Raw genomic sequence first — 17,502 nt, 5'->3', positions numbered from 1 at the left:
CCTGCTTGTAGGAAGCAGAAATTGGTCATACTGGAGCAAGTGGGAGAAAGGTAAGTGGCAGGATTAGTCAAGGAACCACTGTTTAGCATGGCAGCTTTACAATCTCTCATACATTTCCATTGGTAAATAATGTCAGGTTACCTGGATTACAAGCTCGTAACCCTAATCACACTAATATAAACCTGAATTCTTTGGCAGTGTACAAACATACCAAGTAGCAGGGATCCAAGTAGCATATTAATTGCATGATACATATTAAGAGCATAATCTCTTGTTGGCACTTCACTGGTTTGGCAGAAGAATTAATGACTTACAGCACCATCCAACCTTTCCTGCCCCTAATCACTCAGATGAACTGCCACTGTAGGAAACTATCAAAATCCATGTACACACCGGCACACATATAGTTTAAATGTTTACTGCTTGCTGTACATTTTTGTAAAATGTTTAATTGGTTGTATGTGTGGCAAATGGAGGTGATGAGAGGGAACTTTGGGTGCCAGTGAGTGATCAGATGCTTACCATGGCCAGTTTCCTCATCAATAGCAATGCTTTTCACTGCATGTGAAGGATGGACTTGTATCTCATCCAGGTAGTCGGAAATGCTACCTGGTAGATGAACAGATGAGACCATGGCTCCTTGTGACCTGGGTTCAGCATTACGTCTTAAGCAATCTTCAGTTACTTGAGAGTCTGAAGGGATGACTGTTTGAACCCAGGCTTCTGCAACAGTAAAACGTTGATAAAAAAGAAATAAAAGTTGGAAGATGTATTACACGCATATTCACTTAAACTTGACATTTTTCATTGTTCCTGATCTTATATCTCACTCTTTGCTTGTTACATTTGTGCCCCCATATCACACTGCCAGTAACCTAGAGGTTCCCCACACCATTCCCTAAAATGGCTTCCTTCAGCTGTGCCTTTAACTCCTGTCTAAAACATTTACTGTTTCCCTTTAACGTTCCTTTTCCTTTTCCTTTAAATGCCTCATCCAACTTACTTCTCTGAATTGGTTTAAATTTAAAACTCTCACTTTCAGTCCATGTACAAGAAAAAGGATATGCAGGTTCTCCATTTTTTGTTCATTTCCTATTGTTCGCCCTGTGCTGCTGAAATTAATCTTGAGGACCATTTCCACACAGAGGGGTAACACATGAATGGTTTCCTGCTTGTAATTGAGGAATGGTAAATCTTGCATTTGCATCCCTCCTCATGGGGAGACCTTTCTCACATTTTCCCTTCACTCTGCTACAGCTTTTTGCTTCCTGATGAGTTTGTAAGGGAAAACAAGGTGAACTTTCCCCTCTGCTCCTTGGCTTGTCAATCACTGCAAACTACCAATCACAGCACAGCAGTTCTGCCATGGACTGAAACTTTCACCCCCCCAGCACCAAAATTATTATTTTAAAAAAGGCACTTCCGCATTGCTATGCAGTAATGCCACAACACCGATGCATTTTTTAATAGAAATCAACATTGCCCTGTTGCTATGGGGAAAAGCCAGAACAATACATCATCTCCCCCTCCCCATTGGAATTCATGTTCTTTTGCAGTTTATTTGTCTGGGTGGATTTCTGAGACTCTGAATATGATAACTGGAGCACAAAAAGACACTTTGTGTAAGTGGTTGGCTTTAAAACTAGGTGCTCAGACCCCTGTATGATCGGGAGAAGGCAGCCTGATCACCCACCCGTCTTTCCCAGCACATTTCCCATGTCCAGAAAACCGAAAAGGGGCTGTGTTTTGCCTGCCTGATCCCAAAAAAACCATGGACACTTTAAAGAACATTTTGTCTCACCTTTGACAATGTACGTTTGCAGTTGTGTTGCAACACAAATCGCACCATTAAAAAAGAAATTACTCAGAGCAGGAAATGGAGAGGGGAGGGTAGAACAAAGATGCCAAGACTATCACGCTCCCCCCCCCTCCATATGGTTGCTTACTGATGGACCTTTAATTGCTAATGTGACAGCAAAGTCATTTGCAATGTCTACGTAGCGGTCTTCTCCACTCTTTCCTTGCCTCAACATTCACAGCTGCCATCACCCTCCCACACCACCAGAGGGCCTTCCCCAAACACCAGCAGTTGCCAGATCAGCATAGAGTTGTAACCTTACAATGATCTCTCTGCTCTGTGCTCTGAATTTTTATTTCTCTCTTGTTCAAGTCACTACAATGTAGACATTTCCTGCAGGGCATCTTCTCACAGCAGTTTGTGCTGAATGAATTATACTAACTGAATGCCAATAGCAATGATCTGAGGTTGCTCAGTGTTGATTCAGTGCACATGGGAAGAGGGAGGAAGATCCTGACTACCCACAATGCCTGGCTCCCTTCAGCAATGAGTATCTAATGTATGCATAGGGTCCTTTCAGAATGCAGCCCATGCAGGGGGTGGAGGGAGAGGGCACTTCTGCCATACTCAATTTGTGCTGAGTTTCCTGTTGTTAGTTTTCAATTACTAGCTAATGAAAAAAATATCAAGTCTGTTTTTATATATTACTTTAGATCGCTGATGATTAAACAGTATGCAAAACCCATAGGGCTCTCTGATCGAAATATAGTTTTTTCCCCCCATGGAACGATCTTTTTTCCCTTCTCTGCTTTGACCCCCCACTGCCCCATACATTGTACTGATACATGTGCACAGTTCTACAGTCATTGTGTTTGGATTATGAATGAAGCTGACATTCACAAATCTGCCAGATCTCGAGGGGCAACTACAGTATTTGCTGGCATATAAGACTCAGGGGGCTTTTGAACTCAGGGGGCTTTTGCTCAAGTAAGCATGTGCGGAAAGGGGTACTTCCAAGGTGAGCCTGGCCTGGTCTCCAGCACCTGTGCCCTTTTCTTGGGGGGAGAGGCTTCATGAAAGCCCCCACCTTGCTTCACCCTGTCAAGCCACCTACTTCAAATGGAATGGTGGCTGATCTCTCAAGAGAAACTCTGTGTTTTATGCAAACACCCCACTCCTCTGGATGGGGCTTTGGTCAAACAATATTCTTTTATTCTTCTATGAGGGTCAAGGACTCCAGGCTTTTGACATGTGAGAGTCCCACTGAACAACTTGATGTTTGCTGCTGCCAATTCATGCATAAGAGAGATGAAAAGTTCACCACCTAAACGTCCCCTTTCTGGGTGGGCTTTGGGTGGTAATCCACAAGGCTGAAAAAAAAATGTTCAGCTTCTTAGTAAGAGACTATCTTGCAAATTCATTCTATAATGGAGGGGGGAAAGTATAGGAACAGCTAGGAGATTTCTGCACAGCTCTAAAGGAACGTTATCCTTACCTTTGGTAAACGTTGTGTGTTTTTTTTTGTACGACTTCGTACACAATCCACCAACTCCTTGCTGAACGCCCAGTGCATCATCCTGTCTGTAGCGGGAGCTAGGGAATCCCAAAAAGTGGATTCCCCTCCCCCCCAAAAAATATTGGTTGCTTGCTGGGAGCAAGTAGCAGCACAACCATCAAAGAAACGAGCGCTGTTTCTGTAGTGCTATTGAGCCTTTGATTCGTTCCACCCTTGGTCCTGTCTCCTTCCCTACCTCCGAGAGATGGGACTGCCTTATTTTATTTTAAATGGCGAAATGTCTGGAACAATGTGGAAGTGAGCACACACCTCGTCCTGGTGATCTTGCTGAAAGATAAAGAGCCATTTCATAGTGACTGAAAGCATTCCCCTCCAAATATCCTGTGCTTTAACTTTCATGAAAAAATTTTTTTTTTGACCATGGACACACATACAAATGCATAAGTGCATTCATGACCACTAGCATACATAGGGCCTGAAGAGCCCTATGCAGCTATGAAGAAGCAAATACGCATTTGTACGTGTATCTTTAAATTAAAAAAAAATAAAGGAAAGGGTGAGGACAGAGCCTCATGAATGTCACGACATTTCATTAATTCTCCACCTTGATTGACAGAGCAAGCCAGATTAATCGCTAAATGAAAGAGGTGCCTTGCTCTCCCCTCCAGCAAAACCGGAAGCCGGCGCAAGAAGCGCTGAAGACCAGCGAGAAAATGGCTGCGTGCAAAACAGAAATAAGACTGGAATTTTTTAGCACTAGCCTATTCAGTGGGCATTACGCCAGATGGGGCAGGGTGCGGAAATGCCCCTAGTTTAGGAAAGAATGGGGGTAGGAAGAGAGAACCAAGGAAAGACTTTAGCAGCATGGGGATGTTAGCAACGTTCTTTGTGTACAAGGAAAAATCTTTTGGTAACATCAGGGAATGAAAATGGCAAATTAAGGCAGGAAATGTATAAGTGACCAGAACAAAAAGCAGCACCCTGACCTGGATGGCCCAGGCCTGCCTGATCTTGTCAGGTTATGGAAGCTATAAGCAGAGTCAGCCCTGGTTAGTACCAGGATGAGAGACCAGGGATTGGCAGAGTCCTGATGCAGAGGCAGGCAAAGGCAAACCACCGGGGAATATCTCTTACATTGAAAACCCTACAGAGTCACTGTAAGTAGGTGGTGACTTGACAGCACTTTCCACCTCCCACAAAAGCAGCATTATTTCATATTTGCATTGTCATGGAGAAGACACATCACAAGGCAGACATGGGTAGGGAAGGGAAGGAAGAGGCAAAGAAAACAACACAGAGAAGGGGGGGCAGGACATGAGACGCAAGAGGGAAAATGATGGCTGAGAACGCTGGAGAGAGAAAGAAATGAGACCCATGATCATAGAATCACAGAATCATAGAATCATAGAGTTGGAAGGGGCCATACAGGCCATACAGGCCATCTAGTCCAACCCTCTGCTCAACGCAGGATCAGCCCTAAGCATCCTAAAGCATCCAAGAAAAGTGTGTATCCAACCTTTGCTTGAAGACTGCCAGTGATGGAGTCAGCTGTGACAGTGTGTGTGTGCATGTGTGTGCGGGTACTTGTGTACGAAATAGGGATGGAGGGAGGCAGAGAACTGGGAAGAGAGTGAAAGATAGGCAAGAATATGGCAAAAGATAGAAAGGTATGAGAAGAGAGCCTGCACAAGATGAAAGAGGGATGGGAAAGAAAAAGAGATTTTCCCATGGCTTGTTGAGTGAGGGGCAGTGGGTGGTGGGAAGGGCTGTGTCTAGTGCACTGAAATTAACCAGCCAAAATATTGACTTTTGGCTTGCGCTGTTATTTTAAAGTTACATTCCTAGTGAAGACGTTTGGGCAAAGAGGGAGTGATCACACAGGATTGCACCATTGCCTCCAAATAGATTCAGGCATGCAGCTAAACTCCCTTATTATCTTTCCCATTAAGCTCTCAGAATGCTTTTGAAATTCACTTGGGAAGACTTCAGACAGTGACAGAAATTGCTGCCATGATTTGCTATTGTTAGAGGCCATAATTATTTCTAATGCTCTTAGAGTAGCAAAATAAACATTGTATAACCTTTCAGTCACCAAAGGAGGCAGCAAAACTTATGCCTTGCATTGTTACCCCATGAAATGTCAGGGATTGTGTAGTATCACCTTCCCATCAACCTGAAACAATAACAGAGCCAAATTTTCATGTTCACCTCAGCATTTAGGAACCTCTGGTTTCTAATTGTAATGTTCATTCACAAATGTGTGGAACTAGAGCAGAAACTCACTAGCACTGTTTTAAATCACTGGCTCTTTGTTGCCAACATCCCCAGCAGCAGCACAATTTGCTTGCCCTGCTGGGGAGAAGCTAGGAGGTGGGTCTGAACTCAAAGCCTGCTGGCTCCTGATCTTTCCATGCTCCAGACACTGTGAGGCCAGGCTCCTGTTGTGGACTCCTTGGCAAATCCCAGGCCAGGCTCCACTAACCACCAAGACCTCTTTCTTCAATTACTGTATATACCTGCATATAAGCCGAGGAGGGCCTTTTCTGTGTGAAAAAATGTGCTGAAAAACTAGGCTTATACGTGAGTATATAGGGTATATAGTGTAGGGTTGTGGCAGCAAGCCCCAACCAGAGCTCCATAGATATATTTGTCTTATAACAGGATTACACATGGGAAGCATAAGGTAAAGGTATCCCCTGTGCAAGCACTGAGTCATGTCTGACCCTTGGGGTGACGCCCTCCAGCGTTTTCATGGCAGACTCAATATGGGGTGGTTTGCCAGTGCCTTCCCCAGTCATTACCGTTTACCCCCCAGCAAGCTGGGTACTCATTTTACCGACCTTGGAAGGATGGAAGGCTGAGTCAACCTTGAGCCAGCTGCTGGGACTGAACTCCCAGCCTCATGGGCAGAGCTTCAGACTGCATGTCTGCTGCCTTAACACTCTGCACCACAAGAGGCTCTACAGGAAGCATATAACAACATAAAATCTGTAAACAAGTTGATACAACAAGTATACAGACAGATTGAACAATCCCATTAATACTATTATTTACATTTTCAGTCCACTCAGTTGCAGCTGAGGAAAGTTCAAAGAGTTGTCATATCTCCCTGGAAAGCAAGATGCTCACATTCCGGTGACAGATGAAAAATAGTTTGGCAGGCTACTCCACAATCACATTTGGTTCTTTTAAACAACTGGTCAGTGCAACTCCCAAAGCCTGTACATATTCTATTAGTTGTATTCCATGCTTTATATGGCAAGTCAAATTCTGGTGGCATCTTGTTGGTGTTTATTAGGTTATGGATATTGGGTGGAACTGTATCCATGTTCGTGATCATTCATTCTTTAGATTGAAATTTTGTGATTGTAGGATTTGTGCAGATCTTATTGTTGAGTGTCAGGATATTAGTCTGGATAGGCCTGCATCAGCCATGTCTTTGTGAATGGGCAGCTCTCTGTTTTCAATGATCTTTCTATATTCACAGAGAAGAACATCTTGTCTTCAGATGTGGCAAGTTTAGGCAGCCAATGGTTCTCATTGTTGTATTTGAGTTGGGCATCAGGTTTGTAGATATGGGGCTTAAGCACACACTGAAGCACTGCATTCCACTGTACTATACATCACCCCCAAAACTGAGCATCTAAATGTTGTAAGAGATGCACCCCAAGTTGCATGACATAATTTTTTTAGTATGTTATTTTGTAGATGTATTTTTGCTGCTACATTGGTAAGATGGTATTTAAAGCTCAAGCTCCTGTTTGGGGTATCAAAGTATCTAGGTGTATGGTTGTGTGTAAATTGGGTGCCATTATGGCCCATTATGCACGGCCGCCGAAACGGCGATTTCGGATCACATGGAAAACGCGGGGGGGGAAGGATTGCTCAATCCTTTTTCTTGCTGTAAAAGGATTTATTTGTTAATTCTGTTACTAATTTTGTTCAGAATTAGCCTTGATTAACTTATAACAGGAGCCCAGAAGGGAAATAGGCCTGGAACTTTCTGCCAGGTATTATGATTTTCTAGGTTTCAGAACAGTAACTATCTTTGTTTTCTTAAATTCCACAGAAAGTCTTCCTGTTCTCATGATGTCAGTGAGAAACTTTGCAAGTGAATGTGTCTCTGCCAATCAGGCTAACTTATTACAGATGTAATAAAGACTGGGGCCTATCCACTCCTGATATTCTTCACAGAATGTTTGCATAGTCTCTACATAATACAAACTGTAAATATAAAGGATCTGAAGCTTCATGATCACATGAGCAAGCCTATATGTATATAGTTTGCTGAACTATAAAAACATTAAATGTGTGTAAGTTGGGACATGTGTTAGAACTGGTGCATTTTCACGACACCTTTTTTCATTTTGTTAAAACAGTTAGACATAAATTCTAATAGTAATGGTTTAAATATATAAATATCTGAAGCCACTTGAGCAATGTGTTCAGCAAGAAATCAAAGTTATGAGTTCCTGTATTGTGCAGGAGGTTGGACTAGATGCCCCTGGAGATGCCTTCCAACTATGATTCTAAGACACTGTGTTTCTCATGGCTATTCACTCATATTCAGGTGACTCCATGAAGCAGGTCAGAAATTTATTTTTATTTTACTTTGTTTAATACCTTGTGGTTCTTCCTAATGGGGAATCCTGCAAAAGGAAGGGTCCCTACCTGTGTGCATATTTCTGTTTACTGAATGTATGGAGATTAGGACATGGCAAGCAGGCATGATCTCATCCACCCGTAATCTGGTTCTTCTCTTTGCATGAATATGCTTTTCTGTGCTTCTTTTATAAATAATATAAGATGAGATGTAAGAGTATATGTAATTGTGGTATGAGGAAAAACAGTGCGTTGCCAGAAATAGTTTGGCATGTCATGATCATCATGGCTTTTTCCAACAAGTAAAAGTGTTCATGGGAAAGATGTAGTTTTACATGATATCAATCAAGAAACACTCCCCAAATCATCCTTTATTATACTTAAAGGATCAGTCAAGGGTCACAGTTGCAAAAGTCTGTATCCCCCCAAAGCATCACTTCATCCCCATCCCTAGTACCTGCTTCTCTAATTTGGTTCTACTACTGCACTATGTACAAATATGTAGAAAACTAGACATCTACTTGAATTATGATCAAGAGCTGCAACACCTAGAAGTTTTGCAGTGGTGTCTGTTATTTTCAAAGTTATCTTAGGTCAGTGGTGCAAAAGTTTAGATCAAGCATTCTTAAGATTTCACAATTTCCTTGTAAGCATTTTGGAACTCAGAAGTGAAATGGTGCTTAGAAGGAAGCAGAGTTATGTGTTACCTATTTTGCTGTGGCTTTCAGTCGCAGGAAAGACAGCATTTCTTCTTTTCTTCCAGAGCCAAGATTGGGAAGACATGGGGATATTTTCTTCAGAGGTAAGATATATGGCTAGGTAAAAATAAAACACTGACATTACTTTTAAAAGTGTTCAGTGATGCAAACTGCCTATATTCTGATTTGTGATTAATTCAGAACAACCAAATGAGTTTAAGGGAAATCTGCTATATTTCAGGCTGCCACCAGGTGTTTGTGATGGGTAGTTTGCCCTGCCTCTTCTCAGGTCCAGATAGGGGGGGGGGTTCCCTGTTGGACCCAGTCTGCCCCAGATTAGAGCCTCTAGACAAGGCAGCCAGGGCGGAGACGTTCTGCCATGCTTCACAGTGGCGCAAGACATTTTTTGAAATCTTCAAGAAGGTGGGGTTGCATTACAATGCAATCCCACCTTCCTGGGGGAAAAAAGTCCTAATCAGCTCCACGGTGTCCTTTCCAGAATGCCATTAGTCAGGGGAGAAGCCAGGCCTGGACGGCCTGACTCTTCCCTGCCAGATGAGAATTCTTAGGATTGTGTCTATAGGATGTTTCAGGCTAAAAGGCTCCAAGGCACCTAGGTCCTAGCATGAGGTGACACTGGCATCACCACCAGTGAGTGGTGCCTATACCCTAGTGCCTTAGATACCACTGTCTTTAATAGCAGTTATCTAGACTCCCAGCTGACCCACACTGATTTAATTACATTTAGTATAGATGCAGGGAGGGAAAGTGGCTGGGGATCTCTCAGGAAGGGACTTCTAACTTTCTGCGGGCTTCAAAGAGCAATGTAGACCTGCAGAAAAAACATTGCAAAAGTGTAATGCTACGGAAAAGCATAGGCATAGTGTGCACAAAGCCCCCCATTCAAGCCCTGCTACAAAGCAGCCATGTAAGCAGTTCCAAGCACAGCAGAGACCAAATCACTAGGGGTGGTCTGCCATGCTGATTGGCTACCTCAGATTCCCATCATTCCCATGTAGCCATCCCTAAGTTGCTTCCCTGACCTTCATTACTGCTGCATCATACTTTTCAACCCTGCAACTCTTGTTTTTCATATCCCTTCTCCATCATGCAGTCTGCATGGTTTATACTTTGATCAGGTAGTTGTGATTTGAATAGCCTGGCCTGTCCTCTTGCTGAAAGATATCTGTGCAGAAATAGACCATCTTAGCTGCCTTATAATTTGAGTCTCATATTGAAGACACCTCAGATACTTTTGCTGGTGGGCACAGATCCATATGCATTGGATTCTATTAGAATATGGATCTGGCTATGAAGCCAAAAAATTACTGAACGGCATCATGAATGGAGATGTGAATGTTGGTCCAATGTACGGGGATGCCAGTTTGGCTGCTGGTAGCCAAGGTTCCTGTGTCTTTGTCAGCTGCACTGACAGAGATCAGAAGCACAAGTACAGCTGTCCCCCTTGGTGCATGCTGAGGATAGTTAACCTAGTGAAGGTCAGACAACTTCTGTTATGCAGCATATAGTCCAAATACCTATAGAATAATGTCAGAAATTGTGTTTTGATTGCTCATTTTTAATCCCTATGCAGGTGCAGCTGCATTGCCACCAGGTTTTACTGTAGAACTACACCAGCTTATCTCAATCATGTTGGTGTCTTTCTCAGTTACCTCAATAGTCCTCTGAGCAGATCTGATATGGGGCTCAGCTGATATACAGCTGAAAGCAGTATGCAGACTGGCTTTAGGTCTCTCTAAGGATGTTAACTGCTTTCCTCCTGACCCACAAACTTTGCCTTCCTTATCTAATTTACACAAACACACAGGTTTCTCCCTAGCACCAGGAGCAAAATTTTGTTGTTGCCTATCTTTGACACATAATTTGTTTCCAGCTTTTCCTCATCCTATTCTAACCACAGAGTGTTCTTGGCCATTAGCTTTAGGCAAGAAGATTACTTAAGAATTACCCAACAACGTTCTTGACTCTATTCTTCTGAGCAGCTTCTACATTCTTCAGTGTTAAAAAAACCCCCAAAAACCTAACTACACCCAATTTGCCTTTGGGTAAGACTGCGTCTTACCCCTGCGATAGTAAAAATAATTGAAGCAAATTTATATACAAGGAATGATATATGGATACAATTAACAGATAAAGCAGGAGAACAAGATCCGAGCAATTAATACCTCCCATTATTACTCTCTATAATTTATTATGCTTGTGCCCTTTGGCAGTGTTGCATTTTGTTCCAGCTAGTTAACATTATACATGTTGAAGGACTCAAATGCTGAATTGCTTTAGCTGTAGTATTTACACTAGCAATTATCTATGTTATATACTGAGTGACAGCAAATAGTTCAGATTCCACTAATTATAATATTGCTCGTATTGTGTTAGGAACTCTTAACATGATTATAAAAAGAGTACATGTTTAAAATACTGCTCAGGGTAACCTGACCACTGACAATGCTGGATAAGTGGGGCTAATTTCATTTGCACAATTGGGAAAAGTGGGCTGGTAACCAATCTTGTGCTCCTGCATTTCCCCCAAAATGGTACATAATAGATGATAGGTGAGGAATTTGAGGTACAGAAAATTGTGAGAAAGGAAAAAATTAACCTTTCTTCTCCACTGCACTGCAGCTACAACCTTATCTAGGTTTTATCAATAAAAATGTGGGGAAGATCTCCCACAGACCTTCCAGAATCTCATCTGGCTGCTGGGTGCAATTTAAACATAAGAAATGTTGTATGAGGAGAACCAACGTAGCAGCCACATGGCTTACTAAGCATGCCAAACACTTTTTCAGCCTCATCATCCTATAGCCATATCAACCTATTATAAAAATAATATTTGGCCACAGGGTTGTGTATGTAGTTTTGCTTTTGAGTGCAACTTGAATGGAACAATGGCAGGCCTAATTATATTCAACTCTATCTCCACAGACTCAGGAGTTTTAGCTTGGTGGAAATAGATGGAGATGCCAGTGGCTCCTGATATTACTTCAGGCCTCAACCCTAGGCTTGATGGCTAAGCTGCAAGCCCTGCAGAATTGCTGAAAGTCCCACAGGGCAGTGATCTCATGTGGTAGAATGTTCCACCAGGACAGCGGTAGAACCCCCCCCCCCCCCCCAAAAAAAAAATCTAGTGAGAGTCCAAATATAACACAGTATATGGAACACATACCTATTCTGGGACCTTCTGGTTCTGGCCCCATCCTTCTCTGTCACAGACACACACACACACACACAAACTCCTTCCCCCCACCCTTGCCTCTCCCACTTATCTCTCCTTCCTGGTCCCTCCCCCTCCCTCTCTCTCAGACACACACACAACACACCCAGACAGACTCTATCCCTTCCCCCTTGCCTCTCCCCCTTATCTCTCCTTCCTGGTCCCTTCCTCTTGGTGATAGCGCCAAAGCAACAAGGCCCCGTATTGAGGCCTGCTCATTGCTCTGGCACTGCCACTGCCACCAAGCATCTTCCGAGGCCATTCCTGCTCTCAGAAGTCTGGTGGCAGCTCCAGAGCAAAAAGAGAGCCTTAGTGCTGGGCCTATCGGCTCCGGTGCCATTGCCGCTGTGGGCCATCTACTGGAACAATCCCTGGGGTTCGGACAATAGACATCATGACGGTTATCATTTCTGTTACAGGGACCGTACCAGTAGATGTGTTTCATATCAAAAACCCTGGCCTGGTTGAGACCAATTTAATCTCTCTGGACCTTAATTTCTCACTGGATCTTAATTTCCTTTGGGGGACATAATGGTGAGAGACAGTCCTGCATATATGGTGGTCTCATATTGTTTAGAACTCTGAAGGGGAGAACCAAAACCCTGAACTTGATCTGGCCCTCACAGCATTCACTGAAAGCAATAAGCATTTCAGTAACAAAAATTCCCAAACTTAGAATCAAGCTATAATTGCACAGTTTTGCTGAGTTTATAGGGTGCTACACTGACAGCCCATTCTATCACCTCAGTCCCAGCAAACTGCTCTGTATAGAGTTGCCAGCTCTGGGTTGGAAATACCTGGAGATTGGGGGGGGGGGAAGGAGGGACTTCAATGGAGTACAATGCCATATCTCAATATTAGCAAGTAGACCCCTCCTCTCCCTGGGGGACAGTTTGTTGATAGACTCCCATAAACACCCTTCCTTTAATATCATTTTGTATCACTTTGGAGAATGTGTACCAAAGACACATGGTGGTAAACATTTAAACAAAAAGAAAGAGGAACACATTTAAAGCAAATTTGTTTTAAGAGGTATTTTCAAGCATCTCTTGGACAAACCCTTTCCTTTCACAAATATTTGCCACTCTTATAATTTATGAAGCAGCCTTAATTTCCCAGAGAATCCTATAGGTGATGTTGTCTCTGTGAGAGAATTCTATTATTTCATTCATTTTCCTGTGGCTACCATTTTTGATTCTTTATAATTTTTCCCATACATAAATAGAAACCAATTCAAATTACAACGATTACTTAAATGGAATTCTACATGGGTACTTAGATTGTATATATGTATTTAAATATATTTTTCCTCACCCACCAGCAAATTAAACTGATGACTACTTATGTTCATTAAAAAACAGAAGGCTGTTTAATAAAGCTTAACATATTAATAGGTGTAGCTGTAGGATGCAATCATTCATTAACTCAAATTATGAATGTAGGGTTCAAACTGGAGTGTGATTAGATTTTTGTACCATATGAATTTGTATCCAATACTGATGGCATGATTTCAAACAAAAGGATATTCACCCTGCAGTTGTACACTGAATGCCTTGGGCCTCTTGATAACTGGCAATGAAATTAAGATGATCTTTGAAACAAATAGTGATATTTGCTATAAGCATCTGTTGCTTTCATTAAATGCCATCCAGGTATCACCAATGCTAAATTAATTGAAGTCACTGAAATTATTTGTTCCAATCAAGACTGTTAATTAAGATGCTCAAGTTGTTGCAACCCTTTTTAATTTGATGGCAGCTTTATAATTGGATGACAGCAGAATAGTAGGTGGTCTTAATTCCTTTTACTGGCATTTGTCACAGCTCAGAAAGTTAAGAACACAACAATTGCCCCACTGGGTAAGGCTGGATCACTTGATTTATCTAACCATTCCTCAGTTGAGCTTAGAGTAGTGCTTTAGCTTCACAAACATTTTATGAGGTGAGTTCGAGAGTGAGGGGGAAGAAAGAGCAGACAGACTACCCATTGCTTTACAGCTGAGTGAAGATTTAAACCAGGATGTATTTCATTTACAAAATTTATACCCTGTCTTCCTGCATTCATTGGAATCACAAAGGCAGCTGACAAAACAAACACACACACAAAATATGAAAACCATTAAAACCAAACCAAAGCACAGCATTAAAACAATTAAAACCAAGTTATGTTGCACATACATTAAAACAACAATTTAGACATAGGGAAGAAAGGAAGGATCAATGAAGGAATGCCAGAAGAAACAAAAAACATTTTTACCTTCTGGCAGAAGACAACAACAGAAGGGGACAGGAAGATCTGCCTTGGGAGAGGGTTACTAAGTTTTGGTGCCACAACAGACAAGATTTTCTTTTGAGTTGCCACCTGTTTAATCTCATAAAATGGGAATACCCAATGCAGGGTTTCAAGATATGACTGGAGTGCATAGGAAGGTTGATAAGGGAGTAGGAGGTGCATCAGATATGCTAGTCCCAAGCCATATAGGGTAGGGATGGGCACAAATCACATTTTTGTAGTCCAGTTTCATTTGTGAAAATCAAACAAATTCATATAGATTTGTGATCCACTTAAAATTAAAACCTCTGCTTTCTGCTCCCTGGTGGGGGGGGGGAGTAGAAAACAGGAGTTTAAATGGCTCCAATTATATTTGGCATTACTGACCACTTACAACCAATCTCTTAATAAATGCTAACTTTTGCTTGGGGTTCTGCTGCTGGACTGAGAGAAAGGTTTAGAAGGATCTGTGTGGTATCCACTGTCAGTTAACCCTAGATAAACCAAATTAATTTGTCCAGACTCTTGGCCTACACTCCCCGAGCAGCCCTCATGACTGAGAAATGGGAAATGGTCACAGCCTTTAAGGGTGGTGATGGGAAAAAAGAGGGTTAAAAAGGAACCTGACATCACAACTATAGCTTTTTTCCACAGCTGTCTACCAACAACAGTAGTCCATATGTGCCTTTCATGGCCTCTTACTTACTAAAAGCTGGATGTCACTGGATATTGGCATAAACTCTGCACCAGCATCTACAGCACAACACTAGGATTGTACATCATTTTCTGAACCATCTTCCTTTTCCTATTTTGTATTTTTTTTAAAAATGGTAACATTCAGCCTGAAGAGGGTTCTGAGCACAGTTATATCATTTGGTTGGTCCCAGTGAAAGATACTAAACCACAAAGAATTTATGACTGGATGGATGGATGGATGGATGGATAGATGGATGGATGGGGGGGGGGGAGAGAGGGAGAGAGAGAGAGAGAGAGAGAGAGAGAGAGAAAATTATGAGTATTGTGTTCCAGGTCTCTCTGGATTTTTCTTTTTGACTAGCATGTCTGGCAACAACTTCTTCACACAGATGGCTCTAAGACAGCCCAACTTTTTTACCATTGAGAAGCCCCTGAAATTGGATTGAGATCCTGGGGGTTGTGCACCATCTTCTCCAATAATCAAGATTTAGAACCCTGATGCTGAGGTACAAGAATAATCAAGGCACTGCAACAAAAGGTACAAATGCAACATAAGATGCAGATGCAAGGCTTGACTTGTCAGTGAGCCTGTATTGCTAGCAACTGTGGTGCAAGTGCAAAGCAGCTCAAGCCTGATGCAGAAACCTCAAGAGGAGGGATCCATTTTTATAAGCATGTAAATAAAGTTTTGCCAGCCAATTTTTTAAAAATGGGGCAATTGATAATTTGAGTAACTCTCTACATGAATTCATTAAAAGCTAGGTTGGTTTGGTTGTGTATACTTGATGAGTCCCTTTGGTGGTTAAGAGCAGCAGCCTATAATCTGGAGAATGGGGTTTGATTCCCCATTCCTCCTCCACATGCAGTCAGCTGGGTGACCTTGGTGCCAGTCACAGTACTCTTAAACCTCTCTCGGCCTCACCTCCCTCACAGGGTTTCTGCTGTGAGGGAGAGGAATAGGTGGGTGATTGTAAGCCACACTGATACTCCTTCCGGTAGAGATACACGCCTCTTTTTTTCTTATTTTTATTCAAATAAAGCCCCAGTTATATTCAGCTAGATTCTAAAACTGTGAGTGGAATTCTGCTTCCACAGCAGTTTTGCCTCCTCTGCAGTAGCTCCCTTCAACACCTCTAAAAGTTCTTGGAAGATTGGGGGTCCCTGTAGAACCTATGAGATGTCATATATGGGACTGCAGTTGGATGAGGGAATCTGCATAATGAGAGACATCCACTCTTGGGGGAGCAGAAGTGCTGTCTGCATGCAGGTTCTCCATGTTCTGCTCTATTAAAGCAAACTATCATTTTATTAAAGTAATGTTTGCTTATTTCTGAAGGCAGTGTGTTCAACCTTAAATTATGAATTTCTGTAGCAGCTGGAATGTTTACTAAGTGCTAAATTTCTTGTGAAACAGGGTAAACCACTTTTTTTCCGTTGCTAATGTTTCATCATGGTTAAGCCATATTTGAAATGCAACAGCTTGGTTTCAGGCTCAGGCGACAGCAATGAATTGCAGCATTCTTTGTGTTGTGCAGCAGTGACCTTTCAGAATAGCCTTAAAATGTTTTGGATTACGGAGAACCTTCAGCATGAAATATTCAAGGTGATGATAAGAGCTGGATCTATGACATCATGCTGTACACACTTAGGTTTATCTAGTTATCGGCATAAATAAAAGTGTACCTCTGAATGCCTTAAATGGTATACCTATATACCTATACCTATACCATTTAATATTCTGAAACAATAAAATTCTTGCAAAGTTTAAAACATCTACTGTCTTTTCTTCTTCTGGATTCTCCTATCTGTACTGGAGTTGTGGGGGGAGTGGTAATTGCACATTTTACCCTGCCCTGCCAAAATAGTTCACAATTAAAATATGAAAAATGGATGTCACCTTCTTGTTCTACTTAAAATCTTCTCAAAGTGTTCAAGGATGGAATGAAAGCAAAAGCTGCATTTTCAGGCAGTGGCATTCAGGCTTTATAAACAAGCAATCACCTTTAACAAACAATAATCATGCTACCCAAATTTGCCACTCCCAATAAACCTGATATAACTTCACTGAGCAAACAGTTTACTTAAGGATAAAATAGAGCAAATTTACCTTCTTCCATGGTAAGCAATCTGAAGATTGTGGATAATGGACTCAGTCCTGTCAAAAAAGAACAAAACTTTAGCTACTTCATCTGAAAGAATTGGACACAGAACATGTTTAAAAATGCAAGAGTCTTGATAGGGAATAGGATATCACTTCCCATGGAAATGAAGTAATGCTTCTGCTGGAGAATCAGGTTTCTTCTTTGGCCAGTAGTCAGACCATTAGCTGAAAGTACATTGCTGCAGTCCAGTTGTTCTGCTACACATCCTGAGAAGGGGGGAAGCAGCTTTGAAACGCCACCTCAATGATCAGAAAAGCACCACACGTGCATTGGGAAAGTCTACAAAGAGGTCCCCCCCCCCATACTCTCTCTACTTGATGCATCAAATAGATACATAAGTGTGCAAGAGCTACCTGGAGCTCTGAATTAAGGCCCCTGGATGTTGATTCCTGTGCTATTGCTATGCTGTTTTTTTAACAGGTAGAATGTGAGATGGTATTTATTTATTTAAACATTTATATTGCTCTGTCCCTTGTGGTTTATGGTGGCTTGCTATAATATGTAAAACAAAGTTCGTGGCACCT

The 17,502-nt window shown here is 42.0% G+C and overlaps 1 protein-coding gene across 1 annotated transcript in view; it reads right to left on the bottom strand.

Moving 5' to 3' along the window:
* Positions 1 to 16,966, bottom strand: part of LOC143841077 (uncharacterized) — a 42,495-nt gene extending 25,529 nt beyond the window's left edge. The window contains exons 1-3 of the mRNA XM_077344786.1: positions 16,924 to 16,966; positions 8,624 to 8,731; positions 523 to 723 (exon numbers count right to left, since the gene is read on the bottom strand). Coding sequence (XP_077200901.1) covers positions 523 to 723; positions 8,624 to 8,731; positions 16,924 to 16,933 — 319 coding nt within the window. The 5' untranslated portion in view covers positions 16,934 to 16,966. The remainder of the gene's footprint in view (positions 1 to 522; positions 724 to 8,623; positions 8,732 to 16,923) is intronic.
* Between the last annotated feature and the right edge of the window lie 536 nt (positions 16,967 to 17,502).

This window comes from Paroedura picta, chromosome 7 (genome assembly GCF_049243985.1).
Source record: "Paroedura picta isolate Pp20150507F chromosome 7, Ppicta_v3.0, whole genome shotgun sequence".
In the NCBI taxonomy this organism is placed as follows: Eukaryota; Metazoa; Chordata; class Lepidosauria; order Squamata; family Gekkonidae; genus Paroedura; species Paroedura picta.
Note: the sequence above shows the minus strand (reverse complement) of the source record. Positions and strands in the feature narration are given on the sequence as shown.